This window comes from Dipodomys ordii, unplaced genomic scaffold (genome assembly GCF_000151885.1).
Source record: "Dipodomys ordii isolate 6190 unplaced genomic scaffold, Dord_2.0 Scaffold6, whole genome shotgun sequence".
In the NCBI taxonomy this organism is placed as follows: Eukaryota; Metazoa; Chordata; class Mammalia; order Rodentia; family Heteromyidae; genus Dipodomys; species Dipodomys ordii.
The window spans coordinates 5,951,339-5,975,948 of record NW_012267222.1 but is presented as its reverse complement, the minus strand read 5'-3'; the positions used below and the strand labels follow the sequence as shown (position 1 = coordinate 5,975,948).

The 24,610-nt window shown below is 46.1% G+C and overlaps 2 protein-coding genes across 3 annotated transcripts in view; both read right to left on the bottom strand.

Annotated features, from left to right (window-relative positions):
* The window catches only part of Ube4b (ubiquitination factor E4B), a 123,179-nt gene extending 119,123 nt beyond the window's left edge, over positions 1-4,056 (bottom strand). For both annotated transcript variants that reach the window (XM_013034507.1, XM_013034514.1), the window contains exon 1: positions 3,286-4,056. In XM_013034507.1, coding sequence (XP_012889961.1) covers positions 3,286-3,309 — 24 coding nt within the window. In that variant the 5' untranslated portion in view covers positions 3,310-4,056. The remainder of the gene's footprint in view (positions 1-3,285) is intronic.
* An 8,767-nt stretch (positions 4,057-12,823) lies between these two features.
* Rbp7 (retinol binding protein 7, cellular) lies at positions 12,824-18,658 on the bottom strand. The gene is made up of 4 exons (XM_013033650.1): positions 18,577-18,658; positions 14,605-14,783; positions 13,563-13,664; positions 12,824-12,910 (listed from the first exon to the last, which is right to left on the bottom strand). The coding sequence occupies exons 1-4, from the start codon at positions 18,647-18,649 to the stop codon at positions 12,860-12,862; spliced, it is 405 nt and encodes a 134-aa protein (XP_012889104.1). The 5' UTR covers positions 18,650-18,658; the 3' UTR covers positions 12,824-12,859.
* Between the last annotated feature and the right edge of the window lie 5,952 nt (positions 18,659-24,610).

Below are 24,610 nucleotides of genomic sequence, written 5' to 3'. Positions count from 1 at the left end.
TTTTGCTTATGTGGTGCTGAGGAATCGAACCCAGGGCCTCAGGCATGCAAGGCAAGCGCTTTACCACTGAGCCACCTTCCCAGCCCTAGACCTCAGGATCTTTCTAACTTTACCTTGAGCTCTCAGAATCCTCCCATCTCTGCCTCCCAAGTACCATGACAGTCATGTACCACCATGGATACTTATATAGACCTATGATAAATTTACAGCAGTTGTTAAATTGTGAAAAGGGACCTACAATCAAGAGCCCTTGGTCTGAATTCTAACCCTGTCACTTTTAAATCAGGTCACCACTTAATCTAAATCTCAGTTTCTTACCTGAAAATAAGCGATATAGACTTGCTTGACTGCACTGTCCTACTAAATGAGATAGGCTATACAGGTGCCTGGCAAAATAAAGGTTCCTAAGGCTATAAAGGTCAATAGTTTTCCACTTACAAAACACTCTAAATCTATAGACTTGGGATGGGGGGAGTATGTCATGTTTGAAGGCAGCCTGGGCTAATCAGCAAGAAAAAAGAAAGAAAAACAGGAAAGAAAAAAATTCAAGGTCACATATTCTGCATTTGGGAAGGAATACTGTACATTCTTCTAAAACCTTGACCACACCCTGAATCCTAGCCAGTCATCCTGCAGAAGAAGTAGGTCATAAAGATTTAAAAGAAGAGAAAAAAAAAGAGAGAAAAACATTTCAACACAATCTCACCACCACTGTTGGAAAACAGTTTAAAATGCTTGGCCTAGTTAGAGCATCATCTTGGTAGATAACAACAACATGTGAGTAAGCTACAGAATGAAGATAATGTAAATGATGATGCCCTGGAATGTAGGTTCCAAAGAGCCTGAACTTAGTCACAGATCTTCTGGATAGAACAAAGAACTTACAGTAACATACTACATAAATAACAAATGGCAATGAGGGTCAAAAATTCTATTTCAAAGCACAAGAGAATAAAGTAAAAGAATTCAAGATGCTGTATGACAGCTATCAAAAAATGCCTACATGTAAAATCTTCTAAAGCAACTAGTCTGGTTAGACCAGTCTTTATTTTTCATAGGCTGTATTTGCAAATATTTTCATTTTGTTAAAATATGAAACTGTCCGGCTGGGATGGTGGCTCAGTGGTAGAGCGCTTGCCTTGCATGCCTGAGGCCCTGGGTTCGATTCCTCAGCACCACATAAGCAAAAAGAAAAAAGGTGGAAGTGGCGCTGTGGCTTAAGTGGTAGAAAGCTAGCCTTGAGCTGAAGAGGTGAGGGACAGCATCCAGGTCCAGAGTTCAGGCCCCACGACCGGACCCAAAAAAAAAAAAAAAAAAAAGAAAATGTCTTACCTCATTTCCCAACTTAAGAGTGAGATCAGTGTCATCCCTGTTTTAATCCTGAAATGTTTGCTTGAACTTTCACAAAAGAAATGTATTTTTTTAAACCAAATCATTATCACCTACCACATCTATGACACAAATTTTCATCAACAGAGTAATAACACAAAGACAAAAGCCTTGGAAACTAAACCCTGAGTTAAAGAAATGGGACTTAAATAACACTCGCGCGTGCACAAGCGCGTGCACACACACACACACACGATTTTTTTTTTCAAAAAACACAATTTCTTCTAGAGTCTAATTAGAAGAAAATGACCAGTCATTGTACTGTTCTTTTGTACTCAGACCAACCAATTTGTTAAAAATGACTTTATACTTACATTAGTGAATTTAATTTCTCACATTCATTTTTAGTACTCTGCTAATATGGGGAAAAGTTCCTTTATCTCTTCCACAAAGGTTATATGTGCCATGTTAGGTGACACAACAAAGTTGTACTGTCCTTAAAAACTGGATGGACATGTTTCAGATTATACAGTATCTCAGTCTGTATACATTATTGGTCTGAAAACAATTTCTTAGTGAAAACTTCGTTAAGTAAGAACCAGACAATTTAAAAATCAAGAAAAAAGTAATTTCTGGGAGTAAAGGACAATGGAAAAACAGACTCTGCCTTTTAATTTCGAATGAAATAAAAAAAAAGAGATAAGGGGAGTGCTTTTAAAAACTACATAAAACAAAGTGCTCCTAGGAAATCTCTTAATATCTCCTGAAAGAAACTATTCAGTATTTTCCTAATTTAAGATTACATATTTGAAGAGAATCAAGTCAGTAAAATAAAATGAGCAATCCTGGCTTTCCAGAAACCAAGTACCACAATCGACAAAATTATGTTAGCTTTCTCTCCTGACCCTTTACCCACCACTTGCATGCCCAATCCCTGGAGAATTTTAGTGACTGAGTAAGCACACAGGACTCTAGCGAAAAATAGAGCACTGGTAGTCTTACAGTACAACACAACCTGATGGATGAGTACTTTCATAATGCTGCAGAGGAAGTTTAAACCAACCAAAGGAAAAAATGAGGAGGTAGGGTGAATGGAGCCAGCTAGCAAGAAAGAGTCTCCCAGTTTGTAAAAAGGCAGGGAAAAGTCAGTAGAATCACAGGAAATTCCTTGTACTCTACTTGCCACTGCTTTTAGGACAATCTTATTAAAAATAAATAAAAATTCTTACAACCTCAAGATTTGTATGGCTCCTTTCAGAAATGAAAACAAGAGAGTTTATAAAGTTATTTTCTTCCATTTGCTTCCTGTTCAATCTCTGCTACAGCAAAAAAAAAAAAGGTAAGTTTTTCAAAAGGAGGGAAAAATAGAAAAAGGCATAAAGAAAGAAAGGAATACCAGATGTCATTGTCTCTTAAAATCACTACCATTTCCCTGGAATCCTCTAAACTACTGAGAAAAGACAACACTTTGTCAAATATCGAAGAACACGTCTGTAAAGCCACCTCCCAAAGACAAAGGTATGTTGTTTAATTAACTTACACAATGAAATGGCCCTACATATTTGGGGTTTCAAACATTCTGATTCTTCCCCAAATCTCCAAATTCCCAAAGACAGACAGACACACACACAGACAGACACACAGACACACTCTTAATCTATAATCTAAATCCAATCTCGTTGACTTGAATCCCTTAAGAAAGAACACCTCAGACCCTAAGAACGCTCGACAACCAAGTGGAGTTCGGAATGCAGAGAGAAGGCAAGGGAATAAAAGAGAATATAACCAGAGACCCTCTGCGGGAGTCATTTTATTCTTGGGGGAAAAAAAAAAGAAAATGTCACCTCCATTCCTTCTTCAAACCCAAAGCCCAGCACCATGGTGCAATACCTTCCCCGGTTAAAGCGCCAAAGAGTTGCCAACTAACCCCCTCAAGGTGTCCCTCCCCCGGCTCACCTCGTCAGCGCTGAGCTCCTCCATCGCTTTCCTCTTAATGGTGAAAGGCGTTAGGGAGAGAGATCCTTCGGTTCTCGAGACCAGGGCGGGAGCAAGGAGAGTGGAAGGTGTCTGTCTATCAAGCTGTCTGGTCCCCCGTATGGGGGAGGTTTCAGAATTGCATAGTCAGAGGTTAAAAAAAAGAAGAAGAAGAACACGAGGCACTGGATTGCCTTTGCTTCTGTCGCTCCAAGCGCCCCAGAGACTCCTCCGGCTGCTCCGGCCCCGGGCAGCCCCCTCGGGCCGCCGCCGCCGCCGCCGCCACGGGGTTACCTCACGGCGCCGCCACTCACAGCCCACCGCTTCCCGGGCTACCCCGACCCGGCAGCGCGGTCCCTAACTCGTCTCCGGCCCCCAACGTGCTGGGTCGCCCTGGTGGAGGCGCGGCAGCGGCGTGTGTCCAGGCAGAGCCCGCTTCCCTCCCAACCCTCGGCCCCCGGCGGGAACAGCCCGGCCGGCCGAGAGGATGCCCTGAGGTAAGACGACCTCCCGGTCGCTCCCGTGGAGGCTCGGCGCGGTCCCGTGGAGCCCCTCCCCTCTAAAAGCAGTCCGGACACGCCCCTCCTCCACGTTGGAGGCCGGGGAGGGGGGAGGGGAGGGTGGGACTGGCGAAGCTATCGCTGGAAGCGTAAGTCCTCCTACCCCTCCACCCCTACTCTTACCCCCTCGCCCCACCAAGTATTATTCATCAAAACAACAGGGCGGCCATCTTTGAAAGGGATCACGTGACCCCGCGGAGGAGGCGGGGCTCCTGGCTTCGGGAAGCGATAGCCAATAGGCAACGGGCGTCGCGCCGCCGATTTCCTCTTTCCTGCGTCTTTTCCCCGCCCCCTGCTCCTCCCCTCCCACGCAGCAGCGTCGTGCGGAGGGGGTGGGGCGAAAGGGACCGCCACGGGCGGGGGGCGGAGTGGGGCGTTGCCGGGGCGTTGTCGTGGCAACCGCGCCAGGGCAGTGGGCGGGGCCCTGGGCGCAAGTAGGGTAGCCCTTGGAAGGACCGCGCCATCCCGTAAGATGCGCCTGCAGGGGGCGCGCTCTCGCACCCTGGATTCCCGCGGCGCCTCCGTTGTTCCCAGACGGTGTCTGCGGTGTAGTGACGTGGAGCCCTGAAACCCGCCGCCGCTGAAACCAAGCAACAGAAAACAGCAGTGTCGCTTTTTCTGCACTCTGCTGATTGCTCTTATGCTGCAAAACTGCTATGATCCTCTGCACCCCTCGCCCCCAGGAAAGACCACGGCAGAAAATTAACACAGGAACTTTCATACGTTTTACTTAGACTTTCAAAAATGAATATGGATGAAATTTGAAGGTAAAACTGAATGAGAGACACAAATAGCTGCCGAATATGAACAGCATTTGAAAAAAATCAACCTTCAACAGACGTGAATGTAAATATTTTAGAACACACAAAGCTAAATTGAGCCAAGTAACTTTACCATGAAATTACAGGTTCTGCCATAGAGAATGGCATGATTTGCTGAGCCATAATCTTGTTTTTGAGACAGCCTTGCTTTATAGCCCAGGCTGGCCTTGAACTCACTGTTGAAGGATGTAATGGTTTTGCCACTTCGTATCCTCTCAGCCTCCTGAGTGAGAAGATTACAGGCCTGTGCCACCACAGTGGGCAACCAAAGCATGATCTTAACATTTTCATTCCAGCACTAAAAGAGTTAAATTTTATTTGCTACATGCTTAAAATAGGAACCTGACTAGTAGATACGCTTGGAATTTGTGAGTAAAATTACACCACTGCTGGCTTTGCATGTTATCTGCTTTCCAGGAAAGGAATTCTGTGCAAGCCAGAATGTGGACTCCTGATGTCATTAATGTTAAGACCTTCAATTCTTTTTAAACATCATTATTGCCATAAAATCTCATGCCATGCAATTCTTCCGTTTCAAGTGTACAGTTGTTGGAAACACACAATCCTCTGGGGTCAGAAAATAAATAAACAGATTTTGTCAAAGCAGTTTACTTCTGCATAGATGGGTAGACTGCCATTACTTTCCCCAGAGCTAGGCAGGCACACTGGGCAGGGTGGTCTGCTTAGATTTTATCCTAAGCCAAAGGGTGAAGTCCTTTCTTGTTGCTAAAATATCAAATTCACAATTTGATTGATTGATTGATTGACTGATATTCACTAAAAATACAAGGAAATTAGAAAGGACTCTAACCATTAGTGAAAGATCCCTAGTGGGAGGAGGCTGTCATTTTGGAGGCAAAGACGCATATTCCTCTCATGGCTGGTTGGGAACAGGGCTGCTGACAGATCCAGTAGAAGGAGGTTGGGAAGGTCAGTGGAAAGTTCCCACTTAATGGGTGAAGGGCGGGGCTTATTATTTAACTCCAGTGGTAGAGTCATATCCTTTTTTTTTTTTTTCCTGTCATGGGGCCTGAACTCTGGGCCTGGGTGCTGTCCCCTCAGCTCTTCAGCTCAAGGCTAGCACTCTACCACTTGAGCCACAGCACCACTTCTGGCTTTTTCTGCTTATGTGGTGCTGAGGAATCTAACCCAGGGCCTCATGCATTCAAGGCAAGTACTCTACCACTGAACCACCTTCCCAGCATGAATCATATCCTTGATATGGCTATCTGGTTACAAACAACATATATGATAGTTCCACTTAAAATCAAGAAGAACATAATTTCAGGAAATATCAGTACCAGGACATATCAGTACAGAATGAGAACTGATTACAAGATGTAGATATTTTAGTTGGACAGAGAAGATTGCTTTTCCTCAAATAGTAATTTTCAGATAGCCAAAGAATTCTTCAACCATCATTGCTAATTCCAAAACTTCATTATCCCCCAAAAAATTCTCCCCCCTACCCATAAACCTTCAGACCTTCATCTCTCTTCACCTCCCATTACTAATCTGCCTTCTGTTTTTAGGTTTGCAAGTTTGAGACATTTCTCATCTAAGAAATCATATACTATGTGTCTGCTTGTGTCAGATTTCTTTCACTTAGCATGTTTTCAAGGTTCATATTGTCATATGTGTTAGTATTTCACTTCTTTAATTCCAAACAATATCCATCTCATAGATATAACATTTTATCAATTCGTAGTTGGCAGATGGGTGGGTCATTCCTACCTTTTGGCTCTTCTGAATAATGTTGCAATACGCTTCCATGTACAAGTTGTTTCTTTCTTCTTCTCCTGCCCCTCCCACCTCCCCCCCAGTCCTGGGGCTTGTGCTCAGGGTCTGGGTACTATCCCTAAGCTTCTTTTGCTCAAGGCTAGCACTCTACCACTTGAGCCACAGCACCACTACTGGCTTTTTCTGTTTATGTGGTACTGAGGAATCGAATCCAGGGCTTCATGAATGCTAGGCAAGCACTCTACCACTAAGCCACATTCTCAGTACAAGTTTTTGTGGTGACATAGTTTCATTTCTCTTGGGCATATAGCTAGGAGGGATATTACTAGGTTGCATGCAGCTGTTCAGTTTTACATTCCCACCAGCAATGTATGTGGCTTCCAAGTTCTCCACATTTTTATCAACAGTTGTTATTGTCCATCATTTTTATATATAGCAATACTAGAAGATTCAGAATAGTATCTAATGATGATATTCAACACTATTCAATATGCTGGGAGATAACACTGGGACAGGATGGATAGCTAGGATAGAGGGACAATGGTCAGTAACGAGTTCTAGAATCAGATAGATTTCAAGTAAATTATCATTTCCAACCTTCATCTTTTTATTCTACAATTTGGACAAGAAGGGTAACCTTCACTACTATTAGAAAGCATTCCCATAAATTAGAGTTATGGTGCAATAATAGGGAGCCCAAATCAAACTGGCTTAGGTATTAAAGAAGTGTATTTGAAGAAATAGTAGAGAAAATAAACTTCTTCCTAACATCAACAAGTAAAAACTCTCTCATTCTTGTAGCTGGAGGTTATAGCTCAGTGATAGGGCGCATGTTTATTTATGAGGTCCTGGGCAGTAGTGAGTGGTTTTTGGACACCAGCCCTCCCCTCCCTTCAAAAAACAAAAAATCCTGCTAAGCACTGGTGGCTCGCACCTGTAAGCCTAGCTGCTAGGCACTGGTGGCTCACACCTGTAAGCCTAGCTACTCAGGAGGCTGAGATATGAGGATCACAGTTCAAAGCCAACCTATGCAGGAAAGTCCATGAGACTCTTATCTCCAATAAACCGCCAGAAAACCAGAAGTGGCACTGTGGCTCAAGTGCCTTGAGCTGAAGAGCTCAGGGACAGTGCCCAGGCCAAGAGTTCAGGCCCCACGACAGACCAAAAAATAAAAAAATCCTGAACTCTGATTGGGCTAAATGTGCTCATAGTACTTGTCCTGAAGCCAATCAGTTATGGATGTAGGAAATACTACAACAAGCCAGTCTAGCCCCCTGTGTGGCCAATCCCACCTCAATCATAAGGCTGGGACAAAAAAGGAAGAGAAGGGAGGAGCCTAGGGGCTGCCAACATTACACTCTCATATCAGTCATCTTCAATGCAAAGTAAGAGGTCTCAAACTGGTAAGTCTACATCTCATCTTGAAGAAAAATAAAAGATTTCTTGTAATGTTATACTTGGGAATTTTTTTCTTTTTTTTCTTTGTCAGTCATAGGCCTGGACACTGACACTGAGCTATTTTTTTTTTTTTTTTTTTGCTGGTTGAGGAGCTTGAACTCTGGGCCTGGGCACTGTTCTGAGCTCTTCAACTCAAGGCTAGCACTCTACCACTTGAGCCATAGTACCCACTTCCAGCTTTTTCTGTGTATGTGGTGCTGAGGAATCGAACCCAGGGCCTTGTGCATGCAAGGCAAGCACTCTACCACTGAGCCACCTTCCCAGCCCCCCACTGAGCTATTTTTGCTCAAGGCTGGCACTCTACCACTTTGAACCACAGCACTACTTCTGGTTTTCTGGTGGTTAATTGGAGGTGAGTCTCATGGACTTTCCCGTCTGAGCTGGCTTTGAACTGCGATCCTTAGATCTCAAGACTCCTGAGTAGCTAGGATTATACGTGTGAGCCACCGGGGCCTTGCCAGTTGACAGTTCTTAATTTTTTGTTCATTTTTGTTTTGCAGTGCTGGGGATCAGTCCTCCCTGGACTGAGTGAGTGCTGAGTGCTGTCTCTGAGCTGTACACACACACACACATCACTGAGCATTTTCTTCCTTGATGTTCTAATGGTCAAAATAATGAAGGGGAGGGCCATCTATAAGGAGAACATGGCAGCGTATAGTGAGCAACATGAATCATCACAATAAAATTATTTAATTGAATGTATCAACCATGTCATGCAGCAAAGTATAGCACAGATTCCCTGGTCAAAACTTCTGTCTCCTTATTATACTAACTCCATGACCTTAGGTAAGTTAATATCTTGAAACAAGGAGACGGGGTCTAAGTAACAACGCCTTGTTCTCACAGCCATCTCAGTACCTTGCTGGGTGGAGGGGGCTTTCCACCCAGCTCAGAAAAGCCTGGAGGTGAGAGAGGTCATTCATTGAATGACAGAGGTCATGCTGTTTAGCCTTAGGAGAGCTTTGGCTACAGAAAATGCTGGTCCATGATTACCTCCCTAAATGGTTTTGAGGCATTCCCCCCACACACACACCCCAATATGGAAAGTTTAAGCTGATCCCTGAGCTACTGCCCTAGGTGGAAAGTTCTGCTGGGACCTGAGCACTTCCCTACCTGATCTGTTTCTGTCAGATTTGGATCTCCACCCCAAATGTGTGCTTTTGTCTTTTAAAGCTTTGTGAGGGCTGTGGGTCTTTGAGACAGGAGTCCACCTGCAGTCACCAGCTTGTCAATAAAGACTTCCATTCGGGCCTCTCAAAATGTGGCTTCTCTGTTTCTCACTGTACAACGTCTTTGTGACTCTAACATAAAACAGGGATAAAGATAGTAGCTGTTTCACTGGGTGCTGGGTCATGCCTGCAATCCTAGGAGGATTGCAGTTCAAAGCCAGCCTAAACAGCACACCTTGATCAAAAGAGCTCAGGGACAGTACCCAGGCCCTGAGTTCAAGCCTCACAACTGACAGAAAAACAAGTAACTTTCATAGGCTGCTCAAATCCAGTAAATTAATACATGTAAAACACATAAGCTGGGGCTGGGAAGGTGGCTCAGTGGTAGAGTGCTTGCCTTGAATGCATGAGGCCCTGGGTTCAATTCCTCAATACCATATAAACATAAAAAGCTGGAAGTGGCACTGTGGCTCAAGTGGTAGAGTGCTCGCCTTGAGCTGAAGAGCCAGGTCCAGCGTTCAGGCCCCACGATCAACAAAACAAACAAACAAAAAACCCCATAAGCTGGACATTGGTGGCTCAGGAAACCAAGTTCTGAGGATCACTGTTCAAAGTTGAAAAAGTTCTGGGAAGGTGGCTCAGTGGTAGAGTGCTTGCCTTGCATGCATGAGGCCCTGGGTTCGATTCCTCAGCACCACATATGCAGAAAAAGCTGCAAGTGGTGCTGTGGCTCAAGTGGTAGAGTGCTAGTCTTGAGCTGAAGAGCTGAGGGACAGCGCCCAGGCCCAGAGTTCAGGCCCTACAACCGGCAAAAAAAAAAAAAAAGAAACCTTGAAAAAGTTGAGAGAGAGCACAAGGCATTGAGATCAAGTACACTAAAGAAACAAAAAGAAGGGACTTGGAAGCAGGTGACTCACCCCTGTTAATCCTGACTACATAGAAGCTGAGAATGAGAGGATCACAAGTCTAATAAGCTACACCAGACAGAAAATAGCTGGCACTGGTGGCTCTTGCCTGTAATCCTAGCTACTCAGGAAGCTGAGATATGAAGATCACGGTTCAAAGCCAGCCAAGGTAGGAAAGTCCCTGAGACTCCAATAAACCACTCAGAAAACCGGAAGTGGCACTGTGGCTCAAGTGATAGAGCTCTAGCCTTGAGCTGAAGAGCTGAGGGACAGTGCCCAGGACCAGAGTTCAAGCCCCATGACCGAACAAATAATTTTTTTTAAAAGTATTTTTCAAGAAAAAAAAAACATTGCCTGTGGTTACAGGTTTCCACATACATATGCACACACACTCACTCATACACACACACACACATTCCCCTACAGAGACTGAGACCCAGGAAAGCCAGCCTTTTCCTTGGAGCAAAGAAAAAAAGAAGAAAGGAAGGTGAGGAAGGGAAGAAGAGGGTTGCATAGACACCTCCAAAGTTCCTCCTCCTGCGCTTTAAAGTATTTGTCTAAGCTAGGTGCAGGTGGCTCATGCCTGGCATCTTAGCTACTCAGAAGGCTGAGATGGAAGATCAGGGTTCAAAGACAGCCCAAGCAGAAAGTCCTTGATGAAGGATTGACCCCTAACCTACTATGCCAGGCATATACAGACACCAGGCAAAACCCCAGGAATGCACAGACATGCTTGACCTAGACAGGCCAATCCAACCACATTCCATTGTGGGCCTAGCTGTGAGATTAGGAAAGGGTCCCTGAAAAGGTCAGTCATAGCAAGACCGATGAATAAATTACTATCCTAAGTGTGTGTAAGTTACAGCTGTTTGGACACTAAAAACTTGAGACCTTGGAAATAAAATCACTTCCCTTTGCTCATTAATGATAAGGGAGTCAATTATCACTATGTATACCAACTATGTCTCATGTTAATGATTGTAACCACAGGATAGATTGGTACTCTATTTTCTGCCCATACCTGTTAATTACCTCCCCCTGCCCTGAAAACTTCTTTTTTTTTTTTTTTGGGTCCGGTCGTGGGGCCTGAACTCTGGGCCTGGGTGCTGTCCCTCAGCTCTTCAGCTCAAGGCTAGCGCTCTACCACTAGAGCCAGAGCGCCACTTCCGACTTTTTTCTTTTTTTGCTTATGTGGTGCTGAAGAATCGAACCCAGGGCCTTGAGCATGCAAGGCAAGCGCTTTACCACTGAGCCACCTTCCCAGCCCTGCCCTGAAAACTTCTATCTCTGTGCTCAGACCCCATAAAAGTCTAATCCAACCCCACCTCCTTGCACAACCTCCATTCCTGTGGGGAGGTTGCTTGCCCTTCCCTGCTATAATAACCAGTTCTCACCTGTTGAGATCGAAACTGACCTGTTCTTTCTCCTCCATTTTCCTAACACTTGAGACTGTTATCTCCAAGTAATCACCAAAAAAGCCAGAAGTAAAACTGTAGCTTGAGCAAAGCTAAAGGATAGCACCCAGGCCCTGGATTCAAGTCCCAGACCAGTAAACACACACACACACACACACACACACACACACAGTATTTGGCTATTGCAGGGATAAATAGGCCTCAGGCACTTGAGCCCTTTTACTCTGTTCTTTCCACTGTAAGTGGAATGGTGAGTTTGATCCTCAGCATAGGAGACAAAAAAGATGTCAAGCATCTTCAAACCCAGGATGAAGGCTTGGGACCAACCTTTAAAAAAAATGGGGGAAGGCTGGGAAGGTGGCTCAGTGGTAGAGCGCTTGCCTGAGGCCCTGGGTTCGATTCCTCAGCACCACATAAGCAAAAAGAAAAAAGCCGGAAGTGGCGCTGTGGCTCAGATGGTAGAGCACTAGCCTTGAGCTGAAGAGCTGAGGGACAGTGCCCAGGCCCAGAGTTCAGGCCCCACGACCGGACCAAAAAAAGGGGGGGGGGAGGGGAGTGGGGGAGGGGTACTGATAGTAGGACTTGAACTCAAGTGCTGTCCTGTAGCTTTTTTGTGCAAGGCTGGTATTCTACCATGTGAACCACTTCTAGCTTTTTGCTGGTTAGAGATAAGAGTCCCTTGAATTATTCTGCCTCTGCTGGCTTCAAATCTCCATCCTTAAATCTCAGCCTCCTCAGTAGCTAAAATGATAGGAATGAGCCACTGCATCCACCCAGCTCCACTCCGCTCCACCCAGCTCAAGATGTTTTCTTTTTTGCCAGTCCTGAGGCTTGAACTCAGGGCCTGGGTACTGTACCTAAGCCTCTTTGTGCTCAAGGCTAGTGCTCTATCACTTAAGCCACACACCTCTCTTTACAACTTTTTTTGGTAATTAATTGGAGATAAGAGCCTCACAAACTTTCCTGCCCCAGATGGCTTTGAACTATGATCCTCAGAACTCAGCCTCCTAAGTAGCTAGGATTACAGGTGTGTACCACCACACCTGGCCTCAAGACATTTTCTGATTGCACCATCTCTTCACTCAGGTTTCAGTCTTAGCTTAGGGACCTCTGTGACACTGCAATGACACCATACTCACCCCAAAAGCGGTCTGCCCCTCCAGAGCTGGTGTCATTACTAGTGCTTACATTACTCCTTTCTCCACCTTCCTCGCTGGCCTGGCAGGTAGAAATCTCACCTTGTTCACTGTATATTTTGTGTTTCCAAATACTTAATAAGATAAGGCACCATGAGAAATTTAGAAAGAAAAAGATCAGAGTCACCTGGATAGGTTTATTGAAGGAGAATTTTTCTTCCAATGTAAATGGCTTCTTGTTCAAGCTGTATGACCTCTCTCCAACTGCAAGCCCCGTCACCAAACCGAGACAAACTCAGGTATATTTTGCAATGTAATTTGACATTAAGCTGTGCCCACAAATGTGCTGCGCTCAGGCTCTCTGGAAGGTCTGTTTGCACACTTGGCCTTCACAAAACATCTCCTGGGACAGGAAGAAGACAAGAAGGATAAGTTGGTTTATGGTCTATTTTGACTCTTTTTTAAAATTTATTTATTTATTTGTCAATCATGGGGTCTGAACTCTGGGCCTGGGCTCTGTCCCTCAGCTCTTCAGCTCAAGGCTAGCGCTCTACCACTTGAGCCACTATTCAACTTCTGGCTTTCTGGTGGTTAATTGGAGATGAGAGTCTCCCATTTTTCTTCTTGGGCTGGCTTTGAACCTCAGTCACCAGATTTTAGCCTCCTGAGTAGCTAGGATTACAGGTATGAATCACTGGCACCTGACCCCTTTCCTTTCCTTCTTTTCCCTCCCCTACCCTTCCCCTCCCTTCCCCTCCTTTCTTTCTTGCTTGCTTGCTTGGTTTTGTGGCTTGAACTCAGCCTGGGCGCTGTCCCTGAGCTTTTTCGCTCAAAGGCTAGCACTCTACCACTTTGAGCCACAGCACCACTTCTGCTTTTCTGTTGGTTAATTGGAGAGTCTCACAACTTCTCTGCCCAGGCTGGCTTTGAACCACAATCCTCAGATCTCAGCTTCCTGAGTAGCTAGGATTACAGGCATGAGCCATAAGCACTAAGCTTTTTTTTCTTAATATTATGTTGTCACTCCCAAAATAAAAGCATAATGTGGCAGGTACCAGGTGGAGTCTATCCCCTTCAATCCAGTGGCGCCAGCCTCGGTTCTTCTTCTCCCCCTTCTGCACGCAGGTGAGCTTTTCATTGTCCCAGGTAACCAAGCTCTGTATTAAAGAGGAAAGAAATGGTTGGCTTTCTTTGACAGGATCCTCAGCTATTATCCACTAGAAGCCAGGCACTGGTAGCTCATGTCTGTTATCCTAGCTACTCCGAAGGCTCAGATCTGAGAATCGAGATTCAAAGCTAGCATGGGCAGAAAAGTCTGGGAGACTCTTACCTCCAATGAACTACCAAAAAGCCAAAAGTGAAGGTGTAGATCAGGTATTGGTGCACAAGCCTTGGGTAAAAAAGCTAAGGTATATTTCCCTGGCCCCGAGGTCAAGTCCCAATACCAGTACACACAAAAAATATTACCCGGGGCTGGGAAGGTAGCTCAGTGGTAGAGTGCTTACCTTACATGCATAAGAACCTGGGTTCGATTCCTCAGCACCACATAAACAGAAGAAAAAAAAAAAGCTGGAAGTGGCGCTGTGGCTCAAGTGGTAAGAGCACTAGCTTTGAGCAAAAAAAAAGCAGCTCGGGGACAGCGCCCAGGCCCTGAGTTCAAGCCCCATGACTGGCAAATAAATAAATAAATAAATGTATTACCCACTAGAATACATGTCAAGTAAACCACTCAAAATTAGGAGCCTATGGTTATTATTTTAATATGTATTTTTGCTTTTATGTAGTGCACGGATTGAACCCAGGGCCTCGTTTCATTTCATTTCATTTCTTTTCTTTCTGTTCTTTTTTTTTTTCTGTCATGGGGCTTGAACTCAGTGCCTGGGTGCTGTCCCTGAGCTTTTATGCTCAAGGATAGTGCTCTGTCACTTTGAGCCACAGAGCCACATTCAGTTTTCTGGTGGTTAATTGTATGTAAGAGTCTTATGGACTTTGCTGCCCAGTCTGGCTTTGAACCAAGATCCTCAGATGTCAGCCTCCTGAGTAGCTAGGATTTCATGTGTGAGTCAAGGGTGCTCTGGCTCCATCAGCTTACCTTACCTTGCATTTTCTGTTGTCCAGGCCTTTGTTGTCTTCCTCAAATTCCTCTCCAACTTTGAATTGGACAAGGTAGTTTCTGAGGCTGCTGTATGTGTGAATGGTGAAGGAATCCCCATTTTGTTCAATCACCTTCTGTGGCTTCAGCAGTTTGGCTATCTTACGAGTAGCAAAGTCAATGCCTGGAATAATTGTTAAATATCCAATCACTTGACATGTGAAAGCTGAGAATTCGAGAGCTGCTCAGAGTTTCACATGTGATCGCTAGTGTTTCTTTTGCAGCTTCATTGGCACCATATCCAGCAGATGTCCAGCCAGAGACTGAGGAAAAAGTCTGGTGGCTTTCATAACAGTCATTGGTCTGGCTGTGCCTTAGGCAATGGGTTTGAAGCTGGCCACGGTGAAGCAGTTCTGGAAACCTCCACAGACGGACAAGGAGACAAGGAAGGCAAGGAGATAGGGCTGAGCCCCCTAACCAGCCACAAGCCTACGTTGCCCTTTTCTCTCCATATATTTCTATTTTGAGTTAAGAAAGCATTGAAGGCTGGGGATGTAGCTAGTGACAGAAGACCTAGCATATGCAGGGTCCTGGATTCCAACCCTAGCAGAGAAAAGAAGGGTAGAAAGAAAAAAAAGGAGGGAAGGAGGGAAAGAGCAGGATGGAAGGAAGGAAGGTTCAATCTTACATTCATGGATATACTACAGTATATTTACAAGTCTTTAATAAGCTTTTTTAAAGTTATTCATAGAAACCATGCAATGCTGAGAACATCAGAGAGTTGAAATCCCAGTCCACCCTGAGCTATACCACTAACACTAACCTATTTGGTAGCTTTGTGTGCGTGTGTGTGTGTGTGTGTGTGTGTGTGTGTGTGTACTGAGGTTTGACCTCAGAGCCTGAGTGCTTTTTCACTCAAGGCTGGCATTCTACTTCTTGAGCTACACCTCTACTTCCAGCATTTTCAGTCTTATGGAGTTTTCTGCCTAAGCTGGCTTCAAACCAGGATCCTCAGAGCTTATCTTCCCAAGTAGCTAGGATTATAGATGTGAACCACTAATACCCAGCATTTTTTTTTTTTTTGGTCAGTTGTGGGGCTTGGACTTAAGGCTTAGGCACTGTTCCTGAGCTTTTATGCGCAAAGCTAATACTCTATCACTTTGAGCTACAGCTCCACTTCTGGTTTTCTGGTAGTTAATTGAAGATAAAAGTCTCCTTGGAGCTGGGCGCTGGTGGCTCACGCCTATAATCCTAGCTACTCAGGAGGCTGAGATCTGAGGATCATGGTTCAAAGCCAGCCCGGGCAGGAAGCTCTGTTAGACTCTTATCTCCAATAAACCACTAGAAAACCTGAGGTGGTGCTGTGGCTCAAGCAGTAGAGCACTCGCCTTGAGCTGAAGAGTGCATGGATAGCGCCCAACCCAGAGTTCAAGCCCCATGACCAACAACAACAACAAAAAAGTCTCATGGACTTTCCTTCCCAAGCTAACTTCAAACTGTGATCCTTAGATCTCACCTTCCTGAGTAGCTAGGATTACAGTCATGAGCCACCAGTGCCTGCTTCACCCAGCTATTTTTAGTTTACTTTAAATAGGCCTTGTTTTCCTTAATGAATATATGAAATAGAATAAAATACAAAATAGTTATTTAGATTTAGTATCTTCTGGAACCAGAACCAAATGTAAGAGCAAGAAGTGGGAGAGGGACTGGGAAGGTCGTAGAGCACTTGCCTTGCATGCAGCACCACATAAGCAAAAATAAAAAGCCGGAAGTGGTGCTGTGGCTCAAGTGGTAGAGCGCTAGCCTTGAGCTGAAGAGCTGAGGGACAGCGCCCAGGCCCAGAGTTCAGGCCCCACGACCGGACCCCCCCCCAAAAAAAAAAGAAGTGGGAGAGAAGACAAAGGCTCAATCTTGCATGGCTTCACCATGCACAATGCTCACACCTATAATTCCTCATTCAAGCTGGTGAGACAAGAAAATTCGAATTTTGAGGCCAGAGAAAGTATCAAACAGGGGTCACAACAGAATATATAGAAAAACTAGGCCGGGCTGGGAAGGTGGCTCAGTGGTAGAGCGCTTGCCTTGCATGCCTGAGGCCCTGGGTTCGATTCCTCAGCACCACATAAGAAAAAAGCCGGAAGTGGCGCTGTGGCTCAAGTGGTAGAGTGCTAGCCTTGAGCTGAAGAGCTGAGGGACAGCGCCCAGGCCCAGAGTTCAGGCCCCACGACCGGACCAAAAAAAAAAAAAAAAACCAGAAAAACTAGGCCATGTTGTTGATGGGACAAAAGGATCTGACTTAACTAGAGAAGGTGAAATTTTCCCTACTTGGGAATTAGGGAGAGAATTAGGGAACAGAGGCCTTCACAGGCTCAGAGTCCTTAGAAACAACTCTGCAGCTGCAGAACTGTGCATTTCCAATGATTAAGGAGCAAACGTGAAATATCCTCTTTTGCGTTTTTTTTTTTCTTGTGCTGAGGCTGACCTCCAGTTCTCACCCAACCTCTACCACAGATCCCCACCTTCAGCCTCCTCCCCTACCTTTTTTTTTTTTTTTAATCCGTGGTGGGGACTGAACTCTGGGCCTGGGCGCTGTCCCTTAGCTCTTCAGCTCAAGGCTCTCGCTCTACCATCTGAGCTAAAGTGCCATTTCTGGCATTTTCTGTTTATGTGGTGCTGAGGCATCGAACTCTGGGCCAAGCACTTTACCACTGAGCCACCTTCTCAGCTCCCCTATTTATTTATTTTTATTTTTTTTTTTTAAAGAAACATGCCAGACACCCTCACTCTCAATTTCCAGTTGGAAAGCTGAGGCCAGTGTCACTAGATCAGGAGCCTAGGTCCAACCCCTCCAGTCACTTGTCAAAGACTCCTAGGAACAGTGAGTGCCACCCAGACAAAGTGCTTGCCACAAAATAGGTGTTAAAATCCAGAGCAGAACGAGGTTCAAGGGGCTGGGAAGGTGGCTCAGTGGTAGAGTGCTTGCCTTGCATGCCTGAGGCCCTGGGTTCGATTCCTTAGCATCACATAAGCAAAAAGAAAAAAGCCGCTGTGGCTCAAGTGGTAGAGCGCTAGCCTTGAGCTGAAGAGCTGAGGGACAGCGCCCAGACCCAGAGTTTAGGCCCCAGGACCGGATCAAAAAAAAAAAAAAAACAAGAACGAGGTTCAAAGGGAAACCAACATAGCACAGGGATGGCAGGAAACACATTCCCTGGCCCTCTGGGAAATGAAGGCACTGATCAGGGCCTCCTGTGGCCCCCACCATGGCCCCCCACCATCCCGAGACATTGGCCCAGCCCCACTCCCACGGCTGCATACAAAGCTAATCTGCCTGACCCGGGTTCCCATCACAGCCGCCTGCCGGCAGGGGGGCGGTGTAGCTTGGGGAGGCCTGAGGGGGGCGGAGGAAGGGCCCAGGGGCCCTGCTCCTGGGCGAGGGAAGCCAGGGGTATCTTGAGATTTCTGACCCCACGGACTCCTGCGGTGAGTCCTGACCTCTCTGGGACAGTCACTGCCCAGAACAAGCCGGTTTGGGGTAACCATGACCCTGGCTCCCTGCTTTTCCTGCTGGATCTCTGCCCTCCACACCCCCCAACCCCCAGTGCCCCCCTCCCCAGGTGGCCTACCCTGTCCCTGCTGGCTTAGAGTGAGCCGTGGGGCCAGCTTTGGCAGGGAGAGACAGACTGGGGATGGACAAGGGGGACAGAGGCTCCGGGGCGGGGTGGGGGATGGGGGGGATGGGGCTTGGGGGCTGAAGAGGGCAGGGAAAGGCAGGATAAACAGCTAGTAGGACAAAGGAATGGACAGGTGGAGGGAGGGAGGGAGGGGTTATGGACTGACCCATGAGAATGGGGAGTGGGGGCTGGACAGAAGGACAGGGGACAAACAAGCCAGGCTGCCTTTCCCCACCCAAGACCTGCAGCCAGGGCCTGGAGCCCTCTCCAAGTTCCCTCTGGTGGCCCAGACCCCTCCTGTCCTACCTAGGGCCAGCATGTAGCCCTCAAAGTTGTCACTGCTGAGCAGGTTCCAGGTGCCACTGAGGTCGGTGGGCATGGCTGGGGACACGGGCGGACACCGGTGCCTGCACTCATCTATAAGTGAGGTGGGGGCGGGCACGGTGGGGCTGGGGGGGCAGGGGGGGAAGTCCTGGACACTCCCTGTTGGAACTTCTCCCTCCTAGTTTCCTTTCCCGTGCTCCTGACTCTCCCTGCTCCGCCCTCCCTCCCAGCCCTTGGCAAGCGGCTGGCTTTTCCTTGGGGTGCTCTCCTTCCTCTCCTTTTCCTTTAAACACCGCTAACCCTCAGCTCCCCTGACGCCCACTTTTCCCAGGCCACACTTTTCACATGGCCTACATATAACCACCAATGGATGGCTTTCAAGGTCATGATATTATGTCAGCTGCAAACGACAATATACCTGTATGCTTGACCTCTTAACTCAATAAATAGGCATGTAAACAAATAGATAATTATTTTTCTTGCCCAACAATATTGTGTGTGTGTGTGTGTGTGTGTGTGTGTGTGTGTGTGTGTGTCCTAGGGCTTAAACTCAAGGCCTGAGCATTTTTGCTTAAGGCTGGTGCTCTACCACTTGAGCCACAGCTCCAAGTCCCATTTTCTTTTATTAATTTATTTTATTGTTTATTTGTTAATTGGAAATACAGGTCTTACACACTTTACTGCTCAGGCTGGCTTTGAACCATGATCTTCAAATTTCAACCTCCTAAGTAGCTTGGCTTACAGGTATGAGCCACCAGCACTCTGTCTGGCAGTCCAGCAATTTTTTTTTTCTTTTGTCGGTCATGGGGCTTGAACTCTGGGCCTGGGCGCTGTCCCTCAGCTCAAGGCGAGTGCTCTACCACTTGAGCCATTGCACCACTTCTGGCTTTTTTCTGTGGTGCTGAGGAATTGAACCCAGGGCCTCATGCATGCAAGGCAAGCACTACCACTGAGCTACCTTCCCAGCCTACCCAGCAATCTTGGTAAGAGATTGCTAGATATGTCTAGTACCTGAAGAGCAGAAAATGGACACCTTTGTGGTCCTTGTGGTCTTTTATTCCTGTTGCTACCTCACTGTCAGGAGGTGGCTACTGTTTCCAACCAGGTGATCCTCACCGGAGGTGAGGAAGAGGGGAAACACCAGATACCACCATTATCCCTTTGGCAGAGTTGTTTACATCTGATGGGTCAAAACTGTCACATCACTTCTAACTGCAGGAGCCTGGGAAATCTAGTTTCAGGATTTCTAAGCACAGAAAGGCTATGGAGAAGGAGTAAGAACATGGACTAACCTACAGACATTAGCCACTAACAATATCTATATATCTATCTCCATGATTTATGTGTCCATTGCTGATCTTCCTTGAGAGCTCTATACTCACAATACAACGTTTGTTGATAGCAAACTTTTTTTTTTGTCAGTCATAGGGCTTGAACTCTAGGCTTGGGCACTGTCCCTCAGTTCTTCAGCTCAAGGCGAGTGCTCTACCACTTGAGCCACATCGCCACTTGCGGTTTTCTGAGTGGTTAATTGGAGACAAGAGTCTCACAGATGTTCCTGCCTAGGCTGGCTTTGAACCATGATCCTCAGATCTCAGTCTCCTGAGTAGCTAAGATTACAGGCATGAACCACCAGCGCCTGGCTAATAGTATACATTTTTGTGTCGGTATTGGGGTTTGAAATCAAAGCTTTGCACTTGCTAGGCAGGCACTCAAATGTTTGCTTTGCTAACTTCCTTCCTTCCTTCCTTCTTTTCTTTCTTTCTGTCTTTCATTCTTTCTTTGTGTCTTTCTTTCTTTCTTCCTTTCTTTGTCGTAGGACCTGAGCTCTGGGCCTGGGCGCTGTCCCTCAGCTCTTTAGCTCAAGGCAAGTGCTCTACCACTTGAGCCACAGCGCCACTTCCAGCTTTTTCTGCTCATGTGGTGCTGAGGAATCAAACCCAGGGCTTCATGGATGCAAGGCAAGCACTCTACCACTGAACCACTTTACCAGCCCTAGCTAACCTTTTTCTGAGTGCTTACTATGTATCTTACCATTTGTCAGAAAAATCCTACTTCTCCAGTACTGACTATCTTATCTCCATTTGTCAGAGACAAAGTTGAGGTACAAAGAGGTTAAGTAATTTGTCAAAGATTGCACAACTATTAGGAAAGTCTGGATTCAAACCCATGTGTCCTGACTCTAAGGGTCATGGGACACTTCTATCTTCCTACTTGGTGTCTTCATTTAGATGTCTTAAAGGCATCCAAAACTTGACAAATTCAAGATGGAAACTATCAGCAAATAATATTCTCCAGCTCAGGACTGGAAATGTGGCTTAGTGATAGAGTGCTTGTCTCACATGCATGAGGCCCTGGGTTCCATTCTTCAGCACTACATCAACAGGAAAAATCCAGCCAGGTGCTTGTGGTTCACGCCTATAATCCTAGCTACTCAGGAGGCTGAGATTTGAAGATTGTAGTTCAAAGCCAGCCCAGGCAGGAAAGTCTGTGAGACTCTTATCTCCATTAACTACCAGAAAACTGGAAGTGGCTGTGGAGCTCAAATGGTAGAGCACTGGTTTTGAGCTAAAGAGTCCAGGGACAGCACCCAGGCCCAGAGTTCAAGTCCTGTAACTGTCAAAAAAAAAAAGAAAGAAAAAGCCAGAAGTGGCACTGTGGTTCAAAGAGCACTAGCCTTGAACAAAAACAGCTCAGGGACAGCACCTAGGCCCTGAGTTCAAGCCCCAGGACCAGCAAAAGAAAAAAAAAATACCAGCTCATTTCATCTCCATAAATCTACATTAATCAGCTGGCTGCTCAAGCCAAGAAACAGGATTTTGCCTTCCAGGTGTGTCCAAATTCAATCCACCAGCAAGTCTGTTGCTTTCATATCTTTTTGTTGTTGTTGTTGGTCATGGGGCTTGAACTCAAGGTCTGGATGCTGTCCCTGAGCTCTACTGCTCAAGGCTAGTGCTACCACTTTGAGCCACAACACCACTTCTAGTTTTCTGGTGGTTAATTGGACACAAGAATTTCACAGGCTTTCTTGCCCCAGCTGGCTTTGAACCTTGATCCTCAGACTCAGCCTTCTGAGTAGCTAGGATTATAAGCATGAGCCACCGGTTAGTTTAGAAGTTTGACAGAAGAATGCTTGGATCACTTAAAAAACCTGGACAAGTGACCTTCTCTCAAGTCTTCCAGTTATATTTCTATTCTCTTTTCTCCAATCACAGCTCTGCTTATATCCTTCAGAGTGGTCACAGTCCATAGCTCTCTCTTTTCTGGTTTACTGACTGCCTTTTCACACATGGCAGAAAGTTGTTCATGCCACTTAGCATTACAACATCCCTAGGTCTCCCACTGTGAGCCGAGCACAGCATTTCTCCATCATAACAGTGCCAGGCACAGTACTGTGCTGAGCCAGTATTTCTCTACTCCTTTTCCAAAGGAGAAAGGCCTTTTGTTATTGAGAAGCCAGAATGGTAGTGCCTTGCCAAGATGAGCTGTCATTTAAAATTTTTCTTTTAGTCATGGGGCTTGAACTTGGGACCTGGGTGCTGTGGGTGAGCTCTTTTTGCTCAATACTAGTGCTCTATTACTTGAACTACAGCGCCACTTCTGGTTTTCTGGTGATTCATCAGAGGTAAGAGTCTCAGGGGCATTTCCTGTCCAGGCTGGCTTTGAACTGTGATTCTCAGATCTCAGCCTCCTGGAGTAGCTAGGATTATAGGCATTAGCCACCAGTGAGCTGTCATTTCTCTTAAGATATTGATTCCTTTGGTAGAATATGTCTGGTTTAGACACAGCTTGCCAACCTTCTCTTTTTGTTTTTTTTTTGGTTCTGGTGTTTGAACGCAGGGTCTCCTACTTGTTTTTTGGGGTTTTTTTTGGGTCCGGTTGTGGGGCCTGAACTCTGAACCTGGGTGCTGTCCCTCAGCTCTTCAGCTCAAGGCTAGCGCTCTACCACTTGAGCCACAGCGCCACTTCCAGCTTTTTGCTTATGTGGTGCTGAGGAATTGAACCCAGGGCCTCATGCATGCAAGGCAAGTGCTCTACCACTAAGCCACCTTCCCAGCCCCTGGGCATATTCTTTACTGAGTCACACACCTATTTTATACCTTGTTTTGTTGTTGTTGGTGGTGGTGGTGGGGCTTGAAGTCTGGGCCTGGGCCCTGTCCTTCAGCTCTTCAGCTCAAGGTGAGCGCTCGACCACTTGAGCTACAACACCACTTCCAGTTTTCTAGTGGTTTATTGGAGATAGGAGTCTCACGGTCTTTCCTGCCTGGGCTGGCTTTGAACTGGTATCGTCAGATCTCAGCCTTCTGAGTAGCTAGGATTACAGGCGTGAGCCACCAGCGCCCAGCTCATACCTTGTTTTTGGGTGTGTGTGTGTGTGTGTGTGTCTTTGTGCTGGCATTGGAGCTCAAACTCAGAGCCTTAGTTTTTGTCACTGAAGGCTGGTGCTCCATCTCTTGAGCCACAGCTCCAGTTCCAGCTTTTTGGTGGTTAATTGAAGAGTCTCATGGGCTTTCCTTTCCAGGCTGGCTTCCAACTGTAATCCTCAGCTCTCAGCCTCCAGAGGAGCTAGGATCAGAAACTTGAGCCACTGATGCCTCGCTCCACAGCTTATTATTTAAAGAACAAAGTAGTATGAACTCTGGCCAGATTTCTGGAACATGGGAACAGGACATAGAAAAATCAGACTTCCTATCCTTAAAACCTTATTGTTCTAAAACTTGAACTCAAAATGGAAGTCACAAAAGTAGCTAATAATAATTGTAGCCTTTGTGCTGGTTAGTATGGCTTTGGGCCAGTTTGAGCAAAGGCTACCTATTGTGGACAGAAATCAGACTTGACTAGTGGATAGGGAGTTATTTTCTTCTCTACAAGTCAAGACCAAAAACTAGCTCTCAAGACTTAAGAAGAGGGCTGGGAAGGCGGCTCAGTGGTAGAGTGCTTGCCTTGCATGCACGAGACCCTGGGTTTGATTGCACCACATAAGCAGAAAAAGCTGGAAGTGGCGCTTTGGCTCAAGTGGTAGAGCACTCTCCTTGAGCTGAAGAGCTGAGAAACAGCACCCAGGTGCAGAGCTCAGGCCCCACGACCACCACCACCTACAACAAAACCCCAAAAGATATAAGACACCTGTTGGGGCTGGGAAGGTAGCTCAGCAGTAGAGTGCTTGCCTCGCATGCATGTGGCTCAAGTGGTAGAGTGCTTGCCTTGAGCTGAAGAGCTGAGGGACAGCGCCCAGGCCCAGAGTTCAAGCTACACAACCAAAAAAAAAAACAAAAACCCCAAAAAAAAAACAAAAAAACAAGAAAAGAAGGTACATATTTGTCCAAATTTGATCCAGTGACTTAAATCACAAAATTATATCCAAGATAAACCTATGTACACCTAAGCAGAAAAAGCTGAAAGTAGCACTGTAGCTCAAGTGGTAGAGCGCTAGCCTTGAGCTGAAGGGCTGAGGGACAGCACCCAGGCCGAGTTCAGGCCCCACGACTGACAAAAAAAAAAAAAGTTGGTTCAGCCAGGTGCCAATGGCTCACACCTGTAATCCTGGCTATTTAGTATCTGAGATCTGATGGTCATGGTTCAAAGGCAGCCCTGGCAGAAAAGTTTATGAGATTTACCTACAACTAATCACCCCAAAGCTACAAGTAGAGTGTGGCTTAAGTGGTAGAGCATCACCTTTGAAGAAAAATAACTACTAAGAAACTAAGAGACAGCCCAGGCCTTGAGTTTAAACCCTAGTACTGGAATTAAAAAAAAAAAAAGCAAATAAGTTAGTTAAATTCCAGGGATAGACCCAACTTAGTTTAAGGTTACTCTAATCACAAAAACCTTTGCCAAGGACTGGCTTTTGGGATACACAGTGGGTTTTTTGTTTTTTGGTCGGTCGTGGGGCCTGAACTCTGGGCCTGGGTACAGCACCCTCAGCTCTTCAGCTCAAGGCTAGCACTCTACCACTTGAGCCACAGCACCACTTCTGGCTTTTTCTATGTATGTGGTGCTGAGGAATCGAACCCAG